The sequence below is a fragment of the Cetorhinus maximus genome, chromosome 7 (genome assembly GCF_964194155.1).
Source record: "Cetorhinus maximus chromosome 7, sCetMax3.hap1.1, whole genome shotgun sequence".
Taxonomy (NCBI): domain Eukaryota; kingdom Metazoa; phylum Chordata; class Chondrichthyes; order Lamniformes; family Cetorhinidae; genus Cetorhinus; species Cetorhinus maximus.
In genome coordinates this window covers 29,329,830-29,348,804 of record NC_135885.1, presented here as the reverse complement: position 1 = coordinate 29,348,804, position 18,975 = coordinate 29,329,830, and the positions used below count along the sequence as shown (strand labels likewise).

The 18,975-nt window shown below is 42.8% G+C and overlaps 1 protein-coding gene across 3 annotated transcripts in view; it reads left to right on the top strand.

Annotated features, from left to right (window-relative positions):
- cog6 (component of oligomeric golgi complex 6) overlaps positions 1-18,975 on the top strand; it is a 141,392-nt gene that overhangs the window by 102,554 nt on the left and 19,863 nt on the right. For 2 of the 3 annotated variants that reach the window (XM_078545272.1, XM_078545270.1), the window contains 5 exons: positions 6,621-6,749; positions 6,828-6,919; positions 9,051-9,115; positions 13,754-13,845; positions 18,153-18,270. In XM_078545272.1, the coding sequence (XP_078401398.1) occupies positions 6,621-6,749; positions 6,828-6,919; positions 9,051-9,115; positions 13,754-13,845; positions 18,153-18,270 (496 nt within the window). Of the gene's footprint in view, positions 1-6,620; positions 6,750-6,827; positions 6,920-9,046; positions 9,116-13,753; positions 13,846-18,152; positions 18,271-18,975 lie in introns of all 3 variants that reach the window. The other variant, XM_078545271.1, reaches the window with a different exon arrangement.

Sequence of the window (18,975 nt, the reverse complement as noted above, 5' to 3'; positions counted from 1 at the left end):
TGGGGGATCACTTTCGGTAGTCTGTCTCCTCGTCTGCTGCTGATGTCGGGGTCGTAACAAGATGTAGTGGTCATATAAGAAAAATGAAGGAATATTGAGGGCACTTTGGTGGCACAGTGCTGAGACACTGTTATCGTAAGCACATGTATACAGATATCACAATATATTTTGTTTACTTGACTATTGTGTGCATTTGTTGGGATGTCCTCCTCCTGAATGAATTAAGGGGACTGACGGACATCTCATCTGTGTAGGTAACAATGTGGCAGCGTGTTAGAGATTAGTCTTTATTGTATGGTAATGAGTGTGGCGTAATTTGTATTCCCAAGGTTGCACATGCAGTATCTGCTAGCCTCCCCATGTACGACTTGCCAAGCAGATTGGCCAACGTCACTGGTAAGCATGAGAAATGATGTGCTGCTCATGCAATCATGGCCTTGACAATGTAGGCAAGGAGCAGAAAGGAGGCTTCATTGACTTGAGTGCCAGTGCAAAGCCGGTACTCTCGGAGGGGAGTAATCTTTTTTCATCCCATGTTAGAACGGTCCATCCCCCTTGGTCTTCTAAGGGGTAGAAGATATGTATTATGAGATAGTTCCGGGTGGAAGCTGGCAGAGATGGACGCACAATCAGAGCAAGCAAAGCTTTGCAGGCGAGAAAATGATGGGCAGATAGATGTACCACTTGTGGACAAAACAATTGAAGATGAGGTTGTCCCTGATAGCTCTGGCAAATCTCTGCCTGGCCCTGGCATCTGCGCAGGCTGCTGCGAGATCTCTGCCATCCTCCTCATATTCCTCCCTGCCGTCCTCATCTGAGGAGGCAATCAGCTCCCCATGTCCTCGATCAGCAATTCTCCTTCCCTTTGCAATGCCACGTTATGTAAACCACAGCAGACGATGACAATCCAGACACCCTCTGTGGATTGTATTGTAAAGCTCTGCCTGACCGGTGAAAGCATCAGAAACGCATTTTGAACAATCCTATGGTGTGCTCTATGATTACCGTTGTTGAGCAGTGTGCAACATTGTAACGTCCCTCTGCAGGTCTTGGGGGATAACACACTGGTGTTATGAGCTACCATGAGGGGATAGCCCATGTCACCCAGGATCCAACCCTGCACTTGGGTAGTGACCTCAAATAGCTGTGACAGCTGGGAGTTCCTTAAGTTGTATGCGTCACGAGAGCTCCCTGGCAAACGAGCGCACATCTGCATAATTCTGTTCCAGTGGTCACAGCCAACTTAAATGTTAAGGGAGTGAAACTCCTTCCAATTTGCAAATACAGCTGGCTGTTCCCAGGGAATTCTAATGGCCACATGTGTGCAGTCCATTACATCCTGTAGCTGTGGGAGCAGCGTGCTGGCCCCGAAGCCAACTGCTCCAATGGCTAGGCTATCAGTTGGCCTCGTTGGCCTTTCTGAACAAGGCATTTGTCACCTCACGTATGCACCTATGTATTGCCACATGTTCCCCTATGAAGCCTTGAAATAAGATGCTGGTGTAGAATTTTAGAGCCGCAGTTACCTTGAGGGCAACTGGCATGGAGTTACCTCCAAAGCCATGAGGCTCAAGGGCAACTAGGGATGGGCAATAAATGCTGGCCTAGCCAGCAAAGCCCACATCCTGCGAATTAATTTTAAAAAAGGGCTGCAGGTCTTTTTGTAGGGACACGCACAGGTTAGTAACCGCCTTGAGAAAGCCTTAGCCATCTCCGACATTGCCTCTCAGAAAAAGGGGCAGAGTTTTACGTTCCGCGGGTGGGTGCGCACCCAACCCAATCAGGCGTAAAATAGCATGAGATGACGGCGGGCGAGCGTCCCGACGTCATCGTGCACTCGTGTGATATTTCACTCGGCAGGCACGCGCGGGAGTCGAAAGCGTGCTCTCCAACAATTAAGCGGGCAATTAAGCCCATTAACGGCACAATTGAATGGCCCGTCCAATCTTACAGTTGGCACAAGGGTGAATCAGCCAGGCGGCCTTTACATTTTTTATGAAACCTCATTCAAGGGCGGAATGAAATCTCCATTAGGAAATAAAATAAAAAGAAATATCTGGGGACAGTATTTTTATGAAGTATGTTTTCAGGTCCTTGATTTTGATTATTTATGCTTTATTTTATTATTTGCAGGTCTGTAGCTCACTGAGGCAGCTGTCTGCCTTCCGAGAGCTCTCTCACAGCGCTCACCCGCACCTGTGGTGACATCGTCGCCCGCCTTCTTCCCACCCCCACCCCGGGACCACTGAGCTTTTTGGCATGTGTTTCACGTTGGCTGGCCGTTTATTGGCCAGCCAGCTTGAAATCGTAGACGGGAGCTGATTGTGGTCAGGGACCCATTTCCGGACTGCTCCCGGGTCCGCCTATCGCGCACGAGGGAAAAATTCAGGCCATGGAGATGCATGTGCTGAACACTTGCTGATGCACCAATGCTCATTGGCCCTTGTTGGCTTCCTCCTGACATTCTTCCCCCTCTGGTGAATCCTCTTCTCCACCCCCAAGGTAGCAAAAAGATTGTACCCATTGCTCATCCATAAAGCGAACTGTGTAAAGAAAGCAGACAATGATATGAGCACCTCATGTTGATGTGGCTTTCATTCCTTGTGCAGCTGCAGTTGACCTTCCCATGGGTCACACCCAGAACTTCTCCCATCCCTCCTTCCACAACAGCCTGATCTCCTGCGCGATAAAAGTCACCTAACAGCACCTGATCTCCAGCAAGGTAGCAGTTTTTTTAGCAACCATGTCGATGAACACCAACACTGTGACTTTTCAGCTGGAGCCCATCCAACTCCACCCTCCCTTTGTCACCCTCGAGGTTCCTCCCATCTCCCTTGACCATCCCAACATTACCCTGCCCTTCCCCCAATCATCCTAGAGCATCCAACCATCATCCTTCACCTGCCTTCACTTTTCCTTGACTCTCCCTCATAGACCATTAACTTGCTCCCCCTGATTGTTGACCTGCCCTTTGTGCTGCAGCTGCCTCCGTTGGACACACAGGACGAGACTATTGCAACAACGGACCCCGCCCTATAGGCCGGAGCCTGGCTCCCTTCCGACACCTCCTCAACCCCTTGCTGGGGTTGCATGTGCTGAACACTTGCTGATGCACATCAGTACCTTGCTGTGCTGCTGCTTGAGGACCCGAGCAAGACCCACCGTCTTGCCAGCCCAACCGCAGCACCATTTGAGGATCTGAGCAGAACACTCTCCATCTCTGTTTCATCCTTTCCGCTACCTTCCCCTGGTAATGTCCCCTGTGCTGCTGTGTTAGACAAAGACAAAACCTCATCTCAGATCCAAAGATTGAACAACCTCACTTGGTGCATGCCATCTTTAAACTATCAGGAAACAGGGGACATGAGTTTCCTGTGCCTCATTGACTCAATCTTGAAGGTAGGATTAAATTTGGTGTGCTTCCCAATTAATGGTATGCAAATGAATGGTAAATAGGTTCCTGCCACTGGGCAACATGTTAGCTGCTCCGCTGCTGACACACTGCCTTGCTTATCTCACAAACTCAACCAGACGTCAGGGAACCAAGATTTTGGCTCCTGCCTAATTACGCCCTCCCACGCCCCACTTTCCCCACTCTTGCGAGCTCCGTTAAATATCAGCTTAAAGGCCTGATTGGAAATAAGTAATTTTGTGAAAAAGATCTGGCAGTATTGGGTTGCATGAAATTTACAATAATGTTCTCATATATTTAATCATTTTGGTGGTTTGCTGGTCTTAAATTTTGCTAATGAGGTATATAATAATCAATAATCAATTACTGATGGAACCATAGTATCCATGTAAAAAATTGATAACTTATTTTTGTCATAAACTGCCAGTATTTAATATGAATGTAGAGTTAAACTATAAATATTTAGATTTAACAAAAATATTTGTGTAAATTTCTGCCTGTCTTTTGTTTGTGGTGTTAGAGAGCATAGAGTTCTCAAATTTCTTTCCAGCTTTCTCAAGTTTCTGATTTGAATTATTTCCCCACTATTAAAAGTAAATTCTCTATCTTCCTGTCTGTAAACTCACCAAAAAAGAGGTTGTGTAGATATTGTTATCCCAGAAGCTAGCAGCAAAGTGATAGATGAAAGTGGCAGGGGTTGATTGATTCACCAGGCTTCCCTCTCTCCCACTAAAGGAACATCTTGCTACAGCTTGACATCTCCCTCTGATGGCTTGGTTAAGATTCTGAATTCATTGGCGGGATGTGGGTATGTGTTAATTTGTAGGTATGAAGCCATATCCTATAGCTGCTTAAAATCAACAAGTGAGAGTCTTTATGAGAAACTCCAGTGAGGGATCTTAGCCTGTTAGGTCACAAAGAGCAGAAAAGGGTGCCTTTATTTCAGCATATATATTTTCTGATAAATAGCTATTCATAGTCTTTTTATATATCTATGGCGGTGAAAAGAAAGTCTACTGCATATTCCAATTATCCTTCCTGGACACTGGCGTGAGTTTGTATAACCTTAGGAGGACTTGCTTAAGGAGTTAACAAAGAACAAAGAACAAAGAAAAGTACAGCACAGGAACAGGCCCTTCGGCCCTCCAAGCCTGCGCCGATCATATTGCCTGTCAACTAAAACATTTTGCACTTCCGGGGTCCGTATCCCTCTATTCCCATGCTATTCATGTATTTGTCAAGCTGCCTCTTAAACACCGCTATCGTACCTGCTTCCACCACCTCCTCTGGCAGCGAATTCCAGACACTCACTACACTCTGCATAAAAAACTTGCCCCGCACATCACCTCTATAGTTTACTCCTTTCACCTTAAATCTATGTCCCCTAGTAATTGACTCTTTCACCCTGGGAAAAAGCTTCTGACTATCTACTCTGTCCACGCCACTCATAATTTTGTAAACTTCTATCAAGTCGCCCCTCAATCTCTGTCGCTCTAGTGAGAACAATCCGAGTTTCTCCAACCTCTCCTTATAGCTAATAACCTCCAGACCAGGCAACAAGCTGGTAAACCTCCTCTGCACCCTCTCCAATGCCTCCATATCCCTCTGGTAATGTGGCGACCAGAATTGCACACAATATTCCAAGTGTGGCCTAACCAAGGTTCTATACAGCTGCAGCATGACTTCCCAGCTTTTATACTCAATACCCCTGCCAATGAAGGCAAGCATGCCATATGCCTTCCTGACTACCTTATCCACCTGCGTTGCCACTTACAGTGACCTGTGGACCTGTACACCCAGATCCCTCTGCCCATCGATGCACTTAACGGTTCTGCCATTTATTGTATAATTCCTGCCTGTATTAGACCTTCCAAAGTGCATTACCTCGCATTTGTCCGGATTAAACTCCATCTGCCATTTCTCTGCCCAAGTCTCCAACTGATCTATATCCCATTGTATCCTTTGACAATCTTCTTCACTATCTGCAACTCCTCCAACCTTAGTGTCATCTACAAACTTACTAATTAGCCCAGTTTACATTTTCCTCCAAATCATTTATGTATACTACAAACAGCAAAGGTCCCAGCGCTGATCCCTGTGGAACTCCACTAGTCACAGCTCTCCATTCAGAAAAGCACCCTTCCACTGCTACCCTCTGTCTTCTATGACCAAGCCTATTCTGTATCCATCTTGCCAGCTCACCTCTGATCCCGTGCGACTTTACCTTCTGTACCAGTCTGCCATGAGGGACCTTGTCAAAGGCCTTACTGAAACCCATGTATATAACATCCACTGCCCTTCCATCATCGATGATCTTTGTCACTTCCTCGAAAAACTCGATCAAGTTAGTGAGACACGACCTCCCCTTCACAAAACCATGCTGCCTCTCACTAATACGCCCATTTGCTTCCAAATGGTAGTAAATCCTGTCATGAAGAATCTTCTCCAATAATTTCCCTACCACTGACGTAAGGCCCACCGGCCTGTAATTTCCTGGATTATCCCTGCTACCCTTCTTAAACAATGGAACAACATTGGCCATTCTCCAGTCCTCTGGGACCTCACCCGTAGCCAGTGAGGATACAAAGATTTCTGTCAAGGCCCCAGCAATCTCCCCCCTTGCCTCCCTCAGTACTCTGGAACTTCTGTTCTGATGAAGAGTCATACGGACTTGAAACGTTAACTGTGTTCCTCTCCGCAGATGCTGTCAGACCTGCTGAGTTTTTCCAGCTATTTTTGTTTTTGTTTCAGATTTCCAGCATCCGCAGTATTTTGCTTTTATCTTGCTTAAGGAGTGTTTGGTTCAGAACTTACTGTTTATGTGATTGGCTAGTTTGTTTTCACCTCCTGAATGCAAGCTACCGTTTAAAACATTTATGTTGTCATTTGTCAAAGATCAAGGACAGTAAGTTATTTATTTAAATAGGTCTGTTAGATAGACAGCAGTGCTTGGAAGCAAGATTTTCCTTTAATGCCTTACTCCTGCCCTCCAACCCCCCACCACAAGGTTTTTGCACATGTATTCCATAGATCCAATGGAAGAATGTGTGGCTCCACAGAAAAGCCCTTTCAGTGGGTTAAATTAGAATGCTAATTTTTTATTAGAAAATTAAGTTTAGAAGTGAGTACTTGCTTTACAAGTTCATTTCTCCTTTCTACTGTTCTTATATTCCCTTCTCACATTTCACATGTGTATTTATTGCCCTAGCTACATTCTTGATGAGTTTGGCACAGCCAGGAGGAGTGCAGTGGTTCGTGGTTTTATAGACGCTCTCACCAGAGGTGGGCCCGGTGGAACTCCTCGGCCAATTGAAATGCATTCCCATGACCCTTTAAGGTATGTCATTGGATGCTTCGAATTTGCTTATGGTATTAGTCTTTTCTTAAACCTGACGAGTAAATCTTGTGCTTTCAGGTATGTTGGGGATATGTTGGCATGGTTACACCAGGCAGCTGCTTCAGAGAAAGAACATCTTGAAGCTTTGCTGAAGCTCGTAACAATGCAAGGTAATTATTTAATCCTTTAAGTGGGCTACCTCCTCCCACGATTATGCAGAAACCATTTGTATAATTCAGATCCCTAAAATTTAATGGTACTGCAAGGCAAATTTCCCTGACAAGCTGAACAGTATTCTACACAGACATCAGATTTGTTCTTTATAGTGAGGTGTTTGTTATATTCAATAAAATATATAATTTATCTCAGCTGAAAAGCAGTTTTTCCGTTAGAATAAATGAAAAAAGGGAGTATTTTTTTAGTATTTTTTGCATATCTTTTAGTGTTTGTAGGGAACTGGGGAACACACCAACCACCTGTTAGCACCCCTGTAAATGATGTGTGGTGTAAAATAGACCTATAGAAGAAGGACGAAAGTACTTTTTGAAAATAAGATAAATGATAGATTTTTAAAAATATATATTTTGGTGAAGCTGTGTCTGGGACTAGCTCTGTGTTTAACTCTCACAGTGCGTATTTGCTGTCTGTGCCTGCAACCTACTTGCCAGCTACACTTGAGAAGCTCTTGCAGAATGCATTTGCAGCACCAGAAGTGTGGAAAAATGAGTAATTGAAGTTCTGTAATGGTTTTCCTCATTGTAGCATCAGAGTGCTGCAGGCCCAAATGTAATTTTAAAAACTTATCCTTGCGAATTGTTCTATCAAATATTAATAAACTCTCGTTCAAGTTAAGTTTTCTGTAACTTTTATTTAAGAAAGTATTACAAGAGTCTAAATCATTGACCAAACAAACAAATAAGGATTCTAATAAAAACAAAAAACTGCGGAAATCCAAAACAAAAACAGAATTACCTGGAAAAACTCAGCAGGTCTGGCAGCATCGGCGGTGAAGAAAAGAGTTGACGTTTCGAGTCCTCATGACCCTTCAACAGAACTGTTCTGTTGAAGGGTCATGAGGACTCGAAACATCAGCTCTTTTCTTTTCTGCCGAAGCTGCCAGACCTGCTGAGTTTTTCCAGGTAAATAAGGATTCTAGTTCAGTTAAATTTATGGATCAAAAAGGCATGTAGGAACTAAATTAAGTAATTCAGCTTAAACTGTCATCCCATGTGAGTTGAATGACTTTTTCTGCATTTAGTCCGACTAGTATGCTCTTTTTCCAACACCATGCTCAAACTTTTCTCTTGAACTGAGTTGATCCAATTCCATTTTCACTGCTGCAGATGACTCAAAATTTATTACACTAGATGGCAGTCTATACATTGGTCATTCTATGCGTGAAGATATTTTTCCTTTGAAGCAGGAGTGAGTAAACCTGAACAAACTAGCTCATGAAACCCAAACAACTGTTCTTTTGTGCTGATATCTCTTAATCATTTGTCCAGTTTAAATTTCAGTGGCCTAAAAGCTGGTTAAGGGCAGATCTTAGTCTGGTTGTTCAACTGATGAATCCTAAATCAGAATACCAAGATCTGTTTGCAGCTTAAGATTTTAGCAAATGGAAAATTGATTTAAAATTTCTATGTGGCCTGCAATGATAGATCCCTAAGTACCTTTTTAAAGTCAGAAAGCTTGGACACATCTGCTTTAAGGATAAGTACAACAGAAGTCATAGGTACTTTTCGTTCACGGTGCTGGTAGTTTGGAATATCTATCAAAAAAGATTACAATTATATAATAATTATATAACATGTTTTTAATAAGTCTTAAAATAAATGTCAAATTTCCAAAGACTGCAGGGCACTCTTATAACATCACAGATGAGGTAAACACCTCTTGCGCCTGGAAGCAATTGTTGGTTTAACCATATCTGCAATGAAATGAGATCAGTCCCCATACTTCACTTCCATTAGTCTAATCATCAATTCTTGTAACAATTATTTTCTATATCTCAATTTTAGTTATTAGTAGGCTGTACTACTGTTTTGCAGTCAAAAATTGATCAATACAGCACTGATTTCAATACCAACACTGGGTTAAATTAAATATTACTATTACAAATCTATGAGGAAGGGCAAAAAAGCTTCTTCTTTCTACAGCTTCATTTTACAGTGGTGTAAGCTGTTCCCCTGCCAGAAATGTGGTTTCTGCTGAGATCATGGAAGAGATGTGTATTAATAAAAGACTTGCTACAGCTAGGGTAAGCTGTACTTTAAAGTAAGACATTCTTTATTATTACAGGCGTGGAAGATAATATTCAGCAGGTGGTAGGACACATCACTGAAGGAGTGTGCAGACCATTAAAGGTACTGACTGAATTTATTAGACACTTGAACTGATACATTTGAGCTAAGAATGCATTGAAGATCAAGGATTTTATGTAATCCTAAAGGCACATACTTCAAATTTTTGAAGTATTGGACTTCCTAATAGCTTTGAGTTTATCCAGTGGGTAGCTGAGCTGTGCAGGTCAAGAACATGTTTGGGTTGAAGCAGAGTCTATGGTTAGTGCTAGGGTCAGTACAGTTAGTCTTGGCATTCCTGGATTAAGGAGGAAACATTGACCAAATGCATCTGGCTGGCTGTGACACTCTTACAGATGAATAGTATGCCAAGGTTCATATGTGTATAATTGACAATTGGATAAGGTACAATAAAGTTGTGAGATCATATCCTACTCAGCAGTAAACACCTTGAGGAGGGTAAGGAGGAAACGTGACAAGGAAAAGATGATGAGAAAGCAAATATTTAGACTTGCATTTTTAACCTAAATCTTATATTTATTTTAAGTTGTGTTTTCTTCCGTAAACTTGAGTGCTAAAACAAAAATTGAGGGTTAGTGGAAAAGTAGCTAACTCTGATGTTATGGCACACACGGTTACACTGATCAGTAGGATACATGTTCATGCTCTAAGTTCCTCATATCCAGTGATGTCATCTGAGATAGAGATGAAGTGTGTGCCCACAAAATGAGGAGGAAAGTCAGTCATCCTGCATTGCTGTTGTCTTAGCTCAAAGTAGAGCTGAAATTATGATGTCTGGGAGCAAGTTGTCTGGCTGCTCTGGGCCAAAGTAGGTGTGTCAGGCAATCAATAGAGAAAGGGAAAATCTTTTTCAAGAAGGGGATACTCAAAGTGCAAAAGTCTTGTTGGACAGATTCTCAATTTTTTTAAATTGTGCTTATACTGGTCACAATAAGCATATTTCTGTTATGGCTTTTGGTATATTTTTCAATTAAAACTTACATAATGTTTAATAGTTACAGATTTAGATATTAACCTTCCAATCATTAAGCAAAACTAACTGATTTCAGGAACAGTTTGTACACATGATGGGCAAGGCATTGTTGATTCAAACATTCACAGTGTCTTGTGTGTAAAGAAAATTGAAAGGGAGAGTGCATAAAAATGCATCATATAGAACAGTAAATGTTTTTGTTGCATTCTGAATAATATTGCTGAATAGCAGCAGGATTTAATAGTTCATATAGACATTTTAAATCACAAGAAAAGGTAATTTATTCACCTTTTAAGCAAAAGCTTTGTAACAGATTCAGTTTTTTTGATGTTTTGCTTATTTCCTCCTATCCTTCACCAATTCTTATGTATGTGTTATTCTCCATTGCGACATTGAAGCAATAAAGTACCAATAGATACTGTGAGTAGCATTTTATGACCGCCTAGCCAAGTGGTGGGCTTAAGCACGATGAATAGATTTTCATCTCTGTCCTCAAGAAAGATTAGATTTTTTTTTAGAAAACAAGTAAGCTATACCAATGGGACCTAAAACACCCATTTATATACAGCAATTTGATGGGATAATACATTGGTGCAAAAGCATACTGCACTAAGGAGCGATTGGCACAACTTTGTTACATGATTCTACACACAGCAGGTTCCTGATTGCAGTTGGACTGCTGGTAAGGCAAAAAAAGAGAAATAGAAAATAGAAGGCAAGTCTGTTGAGCCTTTTTTTCCCTGTGCCTCTTAGTTTAATATGAAGGAATGAAAGAGGGTAATCTGCCCTTCTCTCAAGAGGAGAATGAAGTCTAAAATGAAGAGAAAAGAAGAACAATGAGGGAAATCACATTACTAGAACTTGTTTACAAGTTCTATATTATCAATTCTCAAAGGGAGCCCCGATGCAGCACCAAAACAGGCGTCTTGAGGTAGCGCTAAGGCTTGTTCAGCAGCTTTTCGGTGCACTTAAAGATTCTCACATAGACATTGGGTTCAACCCTTTGAGAATTGTAGGTTGTCAGCAGTGCTAAAAATAGTTGTATTCCGTTTTTTGCTTTTCCCCCTCTCTTTAACGCGGTGGTTTCAAACTATTGTTTTGCATCTTCTGACTGCACATCTGGTTTGTCTTAGTTTTCCTTGAAGGAAAGACGGTTGAGAGGAGATTTGAAAGAGGTATTCAAAATCATGAGGCGTCTGGACAGAGTAGATAGGGATAAACCGTTTCCACTGGCGGGAGAATCAAGAAAAAGAGGGCATAGATTTAAGGTAATTGGCAAAAAAAGCAATGGAGACATGAGGAGAAACTTTTTCATGCAACGCGTGGGTAAGATCTGGAATGCACTGTCTGATTGTGTGGTGGAGGCAGGTTCCAATTGAAGCATTCAAGGGGGAATTGTGTTATTACCTGCAAAGGAAGAATGTGCATGGTTACGGGGAAAAGCCTGGGCAATGGCGCTAGGTGAATTGGAGAGCCAGGTAGACACGACAGGCCCATTGGCCTTCTGTGCTGTAACAATTCTGTGATAATTTTGCTGATCAGTTGAGCCCTCAGAACATTTTGTGCAAGGCAATAAATGTGTGAGCAGCAATATACTAAAATTAAAGAAATGCAATTAAATTGTTGTTTCATCTAGAAGGAGTGTTTGAAGTCTCACTCTGTGAGAAGGGAGGAGGCAAAAGGGCAAGTACTGCATCTCCTATGCTTGCATGGAAAGATGCCATGCGTGGCGGAGAGGGTATTGGTATCGACTGAGAAGTGGACCAGGGTATCACAAGGGAATGAACCCTTCAGAATGTTGAAAAGGGAGGGGGAAGGTCTGTTTGGTGGTGGCATCATGCTGGAAAAAGCAGAGGATGACCCATTGCATATGGAGACTGGTGGGGTGAAAGGTGAGGAAAAAGGGAACTCTGCCCTGGTTTTGGGAGGGAGGAGATGGGGCGAGAGCAGAAATGTACAAAATCAAACGGACGTGGCCAAGGCCCCTGTCAACCATGGTGTGGGGTTGGGGCACGGAGCGGGGTTGAGGTTGAGGGAAAAGAAGACATCAAAAGCACCTTTATAGAAGGTTGCAACATCAGGCCAGATGTGACGGATATGGAAAAACTGGGAAAATGGAACAGATTTCTTACAGAAAGTGGTGTATGAGAAAGTATCGTCAAGGTAGCTATGGGAGTCAGTGGTCTTATGGTGAATATTTGTTGTTAGTCTATCCCATAAATGGAGACAAAAATAAAGGAAAGGAATGGAAGAGTTAGGGGATAGACCATGTGAAGGCTCAATAAGAGTTGAAATTGGAAGCAAAGTGTATGAAATTTTCCAGTTCAGTACTGGACAGCAGCTGTTTGGGGACCTGCCATTCACACCTCCTCTAGACACATTGTTTCTTTACTTGTCCCTTTGGCCTTGTACCATGGGGAAAAAGAGAATTCTGATGATCAGTCATAGACCTGAATCATTAATTCTTGTTTTTCTCTCCATAGATCCTGCCAGACCGGCTGAGTGTTTCTAGTATTTCTAGTATTTCCAGTTGTTGAAAATAGAGAATAATTTGCATTTTCTTCTTGACAATGTTTTTTCGTAAAGATTATCTGATTATCTGACATGGCAATTTCATAGTATTCATTCTTTCCTAAAAAACATGTACCCCGGTGACAATGAGGTTCTGTTTTAAAACTATTGAAACTATGACGCTGAACATCTGAGGAATAAGTGACACAATAGACTGGAACAATACCCTTTAGCTTAAAGTCCCTACTCTGTGAAGGCTGTAAGAGTCCAATTCTGTTCTTGATCCTGGTGGCCATATAAGCATTAATTTGTCAATTTACATTCTGAGACCACAAAGCTGCCTAAAGTGGAAAGTAAAATCTCTTACTATTGTAGTATGGAATAATTTTTGTTAGTTTAGGTATTTTGCAATGCAATAATATTGTATTATAACTGAATCCATGACCTGTGCTTGACAACATTGCCTACCCATCTCTATGCTTCAGTGCTATCTCTACCTCGTTCATGACCACTTTTATCATTCCTTTTTTTCAGCAGGCACACTCTCAAGCCTCCTTTTTTATCCAGCTTTCATCCTATCTCCAACCTTCTTTCTTTACAAGGGCCTGGAATATGTTATTGCCTCTGTTTCTATCTTGTCCACAACTCTTTATTTAGGTCATTCTGAAATAGCATCAGTTTTTGCCCACAGCACTGAGACCACACTGGTGAAAATCACAAATAATCATAATCATGGTTCTGTCTCTCTCCTATTTCTCTCCACCTTTAGCACTGTTGAACATTTGATCCTCCTCCAATGTCTTTTCTGCAATCCACTTCAGAGACACTGCATTACCTTAGCTCTGCATGTACCTATCATGATGCAGACATTGCACTGCCTCCTACAGCTTCTCCTCATGAGCATAGCTTGTTTCTTGGGAGCATTTCCTTTGAAATAAATAGATACCTATTGAATTAAGTTCTGCTATCATTATATTGTATTATCACATATAAAATGAAAAATTCCGTGAGACCCCCCCCCCATATACCTGTAATGTTTTGTTATTTATACCTGTGTGTTTAAAGGAAAAAGTCATGAACAAACACTGCATGGGGATCATTCCACAATCCTGGGTTCACCCTTGATTAGAATAACTGTTTCATTACGTTACCTGATGCAGTATTTATTCGGTGTGTTTTGTCTGGTGCTGTTTTAGGTGCGTATTGAACAGGTTATAGTAGCAGAGCCAGGTGCAGTTCTGCTATACAAACTCTCCAATCTCCTCAAATTTTATCACCACACCATCTGGTAAGCAAGAAAACAAAATACCCTATTTAGTTACTAATGCATCGATTTTTTTTTGACACCTTAGGTGCACAAGCTTGTGATTCAAAATAGGTTTAAAAAGCAGTCAAACTGACTGCAAATCTGGAAAATAAGTACAATAGTCAAAGTTAGCATGAAAGTATAGCAAGTATTTAAGAAGGCAAATTGAATGTTGGCCTTTATTGTAATGGGGTTGGAGTATAAAAGTAGGGAAGTCTTGCTACTACTGAACAAGGTGTTGGTGACACTACACCTAGAGCATTGTGTACAGTTTTGGTCTCCTTACTTAAGGAGGGTTATACTTGCATTGGAAGCAGTTCAGAGAAGGCTCGTTAGGCTGATTACTGGGGTGTCTTATGAGGAAAGGTTGAGCAAGTTGGGCCTGTATTCATTGGAGTTTACAAGAATGAGAGGTGCTTTTTGAAATATAGAAGATTCTGAGAGAGGGTAGATGCTGAAAGGATGTCTGGCCTTGTGGAGTTATCTAGAACTAGGGGGCTTAGCTTCAGAATAAGGGGTTTCTCATTAAGAGGGAAGTGAGATGGAATTTCTTCTCTCAGAAGTTCATGAATCTTTGGAATTCTTTACCCCAGTGAGCTGTGGAGGCTGGGTTATTGAATATGTTCAAGGCTGAGATAGACAGATCCTAGAACTATAGGAGAGTCAAGGGTTATGGCAAACAGGCAAGAAAATGAGACCAAGATCAGCCATGATTTTATTAACTGGTGGAGCAAGCTTGAGGAGCTATATGGCCTACGCCTGCTCCTATTTCTTATATTCTTAAGTAACCAAGCAGACACATGTATTAAACCTGAGACTTTTCATGTCTCTATGGCTCATCTTCTGAGCTATTAGGGGTATCATAGTTACTCTTTGTGCGGCCTATTCAACTATAGTGGCATCACAATGGTCACAGGGAAGTGATCAGGGGGAGGTGAAGACGTAGTGGTATTGTCACTGGACTAGCAATCCAGAGACCCAGGGTAATGCTCTGGACCCAGGTTTGAATCCCACCAAGGCAGATGGTGGAATTTGAATTCAATCAATAAAAATCTGAAATTTAAAGTCTAAGGATGACCATGAAACCATTGTCGATTGTCTGGTTCACCAATGTCCTGGTCTGGCCTACATGTGACTCCAGGCACACAGACTCCTAAATGCCCTCTGAAAGCCACACAGCTGTGTGAAACCACCAGAAAGACTATAAGGCATCGACTTAGGCACGACAATGGCGAACACAGCCCTGTTGATCCTGTAAAGCCCTCCTAACTAACATCCGGGGGCTTGTGTCAAAATTGGGAGAGTTGTCCCACAGACAAGTCAAGCAACAGCCTGACATTGTAATATTCACAGAATCATACCTTACAGATAATGTCCCAGACACCACCATCACCATCCCCTGGGTACGTCCTGTTCCACCGGCAGGACAGACCCAGCAGAGGTGGTGGCACAGTGGTATACGGTCAGGAGGGAGTTGCCCTGGGAGTCCTCAACATCAACTCCAGACCCCTTGAAGTCTCATGGCATCAGGTCAAACATGGTCAAGGAAGCTTCCTGCTGATTATCATGCACCGCACCCTGCCCACCCTCACCACCCTCAGCTGATTAATCAGTACTCCTCCATGTTGAACACCACTTGGAGGAAGCACTGAGGGTGGCAAGGGTGCAGAATGTACTCTGGGTGGGGGACTTCAATGTCCGCCACCAAGAGTAATTCGGTAGCATCACTACTGACTGAGCTGGCCTAGTCCTTAATGACATGGCTGCTAGACTGTGTCTGCGCCAGGTGGTGCAGGAACCAACCAGAGGGAAAAACATACTTGACTTCATCTGCCTGCCGCAGATGCATCTGCCCATTATAGCATCGGTAGGAGTGACCACTGCGCAGTCCTTGTGGAGACAAAGTCCCGTCTTCACATTGAGGATACCCTCCATTATGTGTGACATTACCACCGTGCGAAATGGGATAGATTTCAATGGATCTAGCAACTCAAAACTGGTTATCCATGAGACATTGTGGCCAACAGCAACAGCATAATTGTACTTCAAAACAATCTGTAACCTCATAGCCCGGCATATCCCCCACTCTACCATTACCACCAAGCCAGGGGATCAACCCTGGTTCAGTGAAGAGTGCAGGAGGGCATGCCAGTAGCAGCCCAGGCATATCTAAAACTGAGGTGTCAACCTGATGAAGCTACAACTCAGGACTACTTGTGAGCCAAACAGCATAAACAGTATACGAAATACAGAGCTCAGTGATCCCACAACCAATGGATCAGATCTGAGCTCTGCAGTCCTGCCATATCCAGCCGTGAATGGTGGTGGACAATTAAACAACTCACTGGCAGAGGAGGCTCCACACATATCCCCATCCTCAGTGACGGGGGAGCCCAGCATATCAGTGCAAGAGATGAGGCTGAAGCATTTGCAACAATCTACAGCCAGAAGTGCCAAGTGGATGATCCATCTTGGCCACCTCCAGAGGTCCCCAGCATCACAGATGCCAGTCTTCAGCCAATTCAGTTCACTCCACGTGATATCTAGAAATGGCTGAAGGCACTGGATATGGCAAAGGCTATCTGCCCTGACAATATTCTGGCAATAGTACTGAAGTCTTGTGCTCCAGAACTTGCCGTGCCCCTAGCCTGCTGTTCCAGTACAGCTACAACACAGGGATCTACCAAGCAATGTGGAAAATTATCCAGGTATGTACTGTACACAAAAAGCAGGAAAAATCCAACCCAGCCAATTAGCACCCCATTACTCTGCTCTCGATCATCAGTAAAGTGGTGAATGGGGTCATTAGCAGTGCTATCAAGGTGCACTTCTTTGCAATAACCTGCTCACTGACGCTCAGTTTGGGTTCTGCCAGGATCACGCAGCTCTTGACCTCATTAAAACCTTGTGTCAAAAATGGACAAAAGAGCTGATCTCCCAAGGTGAGGTGAGAGTGACTGCCTTTGACATCAAGGCAGCATTTGACTGAGTATGGCATCAAGGAGTCCTAGCAAAACTAGAAACAATGGGAATCAGGAGGGAAACTCTCCGCTGCTTGGAGTCATACCTAGCACAAAGGAAGATGGTTGTTGTGGCTGGAAGTCAATCATCTCAGTTCCAGCATATCACTGCAGGAGTTCCTCAGGGTAGTGTCCTAGGCCCAACCATCTGCAGCTGCTTCATCAGTGACCTTCCTTCCATCATAAGGTCAAAAGTGGAGATGTTTGCTGATAATTGCACAATGTTCTCCTCAGATACTGAAACAGTCCATGTTCAAATGCAGCAAGATCTGGACAATATCCAGGCTTGGGCTGACAAGTGACAAGTAAAATTCGCGCCACATAAGTGCCAGGCAATGACCATTTCCAACAAGAGAGAGTCTAACCATCGCCACTTGACATTTAATGACATTACCATCATGGAATCCCCCTACTATCAACATCTTTGGGGTTACCATTGACCAGAAACTGAACTGGACCAGCCATATAAATGCTGTGGCTACAAGAGCAGGTCAGAGGCTAGGAATCCTGCGACGAGTAACTCATCTCCTAACTCCCTAAAGTCTGTCCGCCATCTACAAGATACAAGTCAGGAGTGTGATTGATTACTCTCCACTTGCGTGGATGAGTGCAGCTCCAACAACACTCAAGAAGTTTGACACCATCCAGTACTAAGCAGCTCTCTTGATTGGCACCTCATCCACAAACACTCACTCCTTCCACCACTGATGCACAGTGGCAGTAGTGTATACCATCTACAAAATGCACTTCAGGAACTCTCCCAGCCTTCTTAGACAGCACCTTCCAAACCCATGACTGCTATCACCTAAAAGAACTGGGCAGCAGATGCATGGGAATACCACCACCTGTTCCTCTCCAAGCCACACACCATCCTGACTTGGAAATATATTGCCATTCCTTCACTATCGCTAGGGCAAAAATCCTGGAACACCCTCCCTAACAGCACATGGACTGCAACTACACCACATGGACTACAGCGGTTCAAGAAGGCAGCTCACCACCACTTTGTCAAGGGCAACTAGGGATGGGCAATAAATGCTGGCTCAGCCAGTGATCCGCATATCCCATGAATGAATATAAAAAATCAGATGTGGCTGTGGTGCCACTTGGAGTGCCACTGCCATCCTACACTGAGTTGTGTTGTCTCGTCATGAACCAGTAATCTTCCATGTTTGTATGGGACCACCTCATGGTGCATTTACCCATTAATTCACTAATGATATTCAACCAAAACTTACAATCCTGATTACTTTTCTTTCCTTTCCACAGTGGAATTGTTGGAAACTGTGCAGCCACACTGCTGACCACAATTGAAGAAATGCATGTCCTCAGCAAGAAAATGTTCTTCAATAGCCTGGGTCTTCATGCCAGTAAATTAATGGATAAGGTGAATTGTAGAAGTAACATCAATCTTTGTAGCAACCTTCAGTAGATTCTCTTCCAGTATAAATCAACTGATGGCAAAAGAAAATAACAAGCTGTGTGCGGCTTGGAATTATACTCTGTTTCTTGCATTCTTTTCAGTGCTATTGCCAAAATACACATTTTTGTAAATGGAGCAGCTGAAAGATTAGAAGGATAGTTTAGAGAATGTAGTTCAAATATTAATTTTACATGTAATGTGCTCAATCAAGATTTTCAAAAAGGTCTGTAGTCCTTTTTGGATAATGTCCATTTTCCATTCGTACTTTTTTTAATCTCTGAAATGAACAAATCCCAAAGTTCTAATGTCACATTCTTGACCATACCTTTTACTAATAGTATTCATTTATAATGTACCCAAAAGCATTTAACCCAGCATGGGCTGTCCTCCTTTATGCATTCTATAGATATTAGAAAACAAAGAGTATGCATAAATAGGTCCTTTTCTGATTGGCAGGTTTTGACGAAGGGAGTCCCGCAGGGGTCTGTGCTGGGGCCTCAACTTTTTACAATTTATATCAATCACTTAGATGAGGGGAGTGAAGGCATGGCAGCTAAATTTGCAGATGTTGTGAAGAGGATGTAAGGAGGTTGCAGCTGGATATAGGTAGGTTGACTGAGTGGGCAAAAATCTGTTACGTGGAGCACAATGTAGGAAAATGTGAAGTTG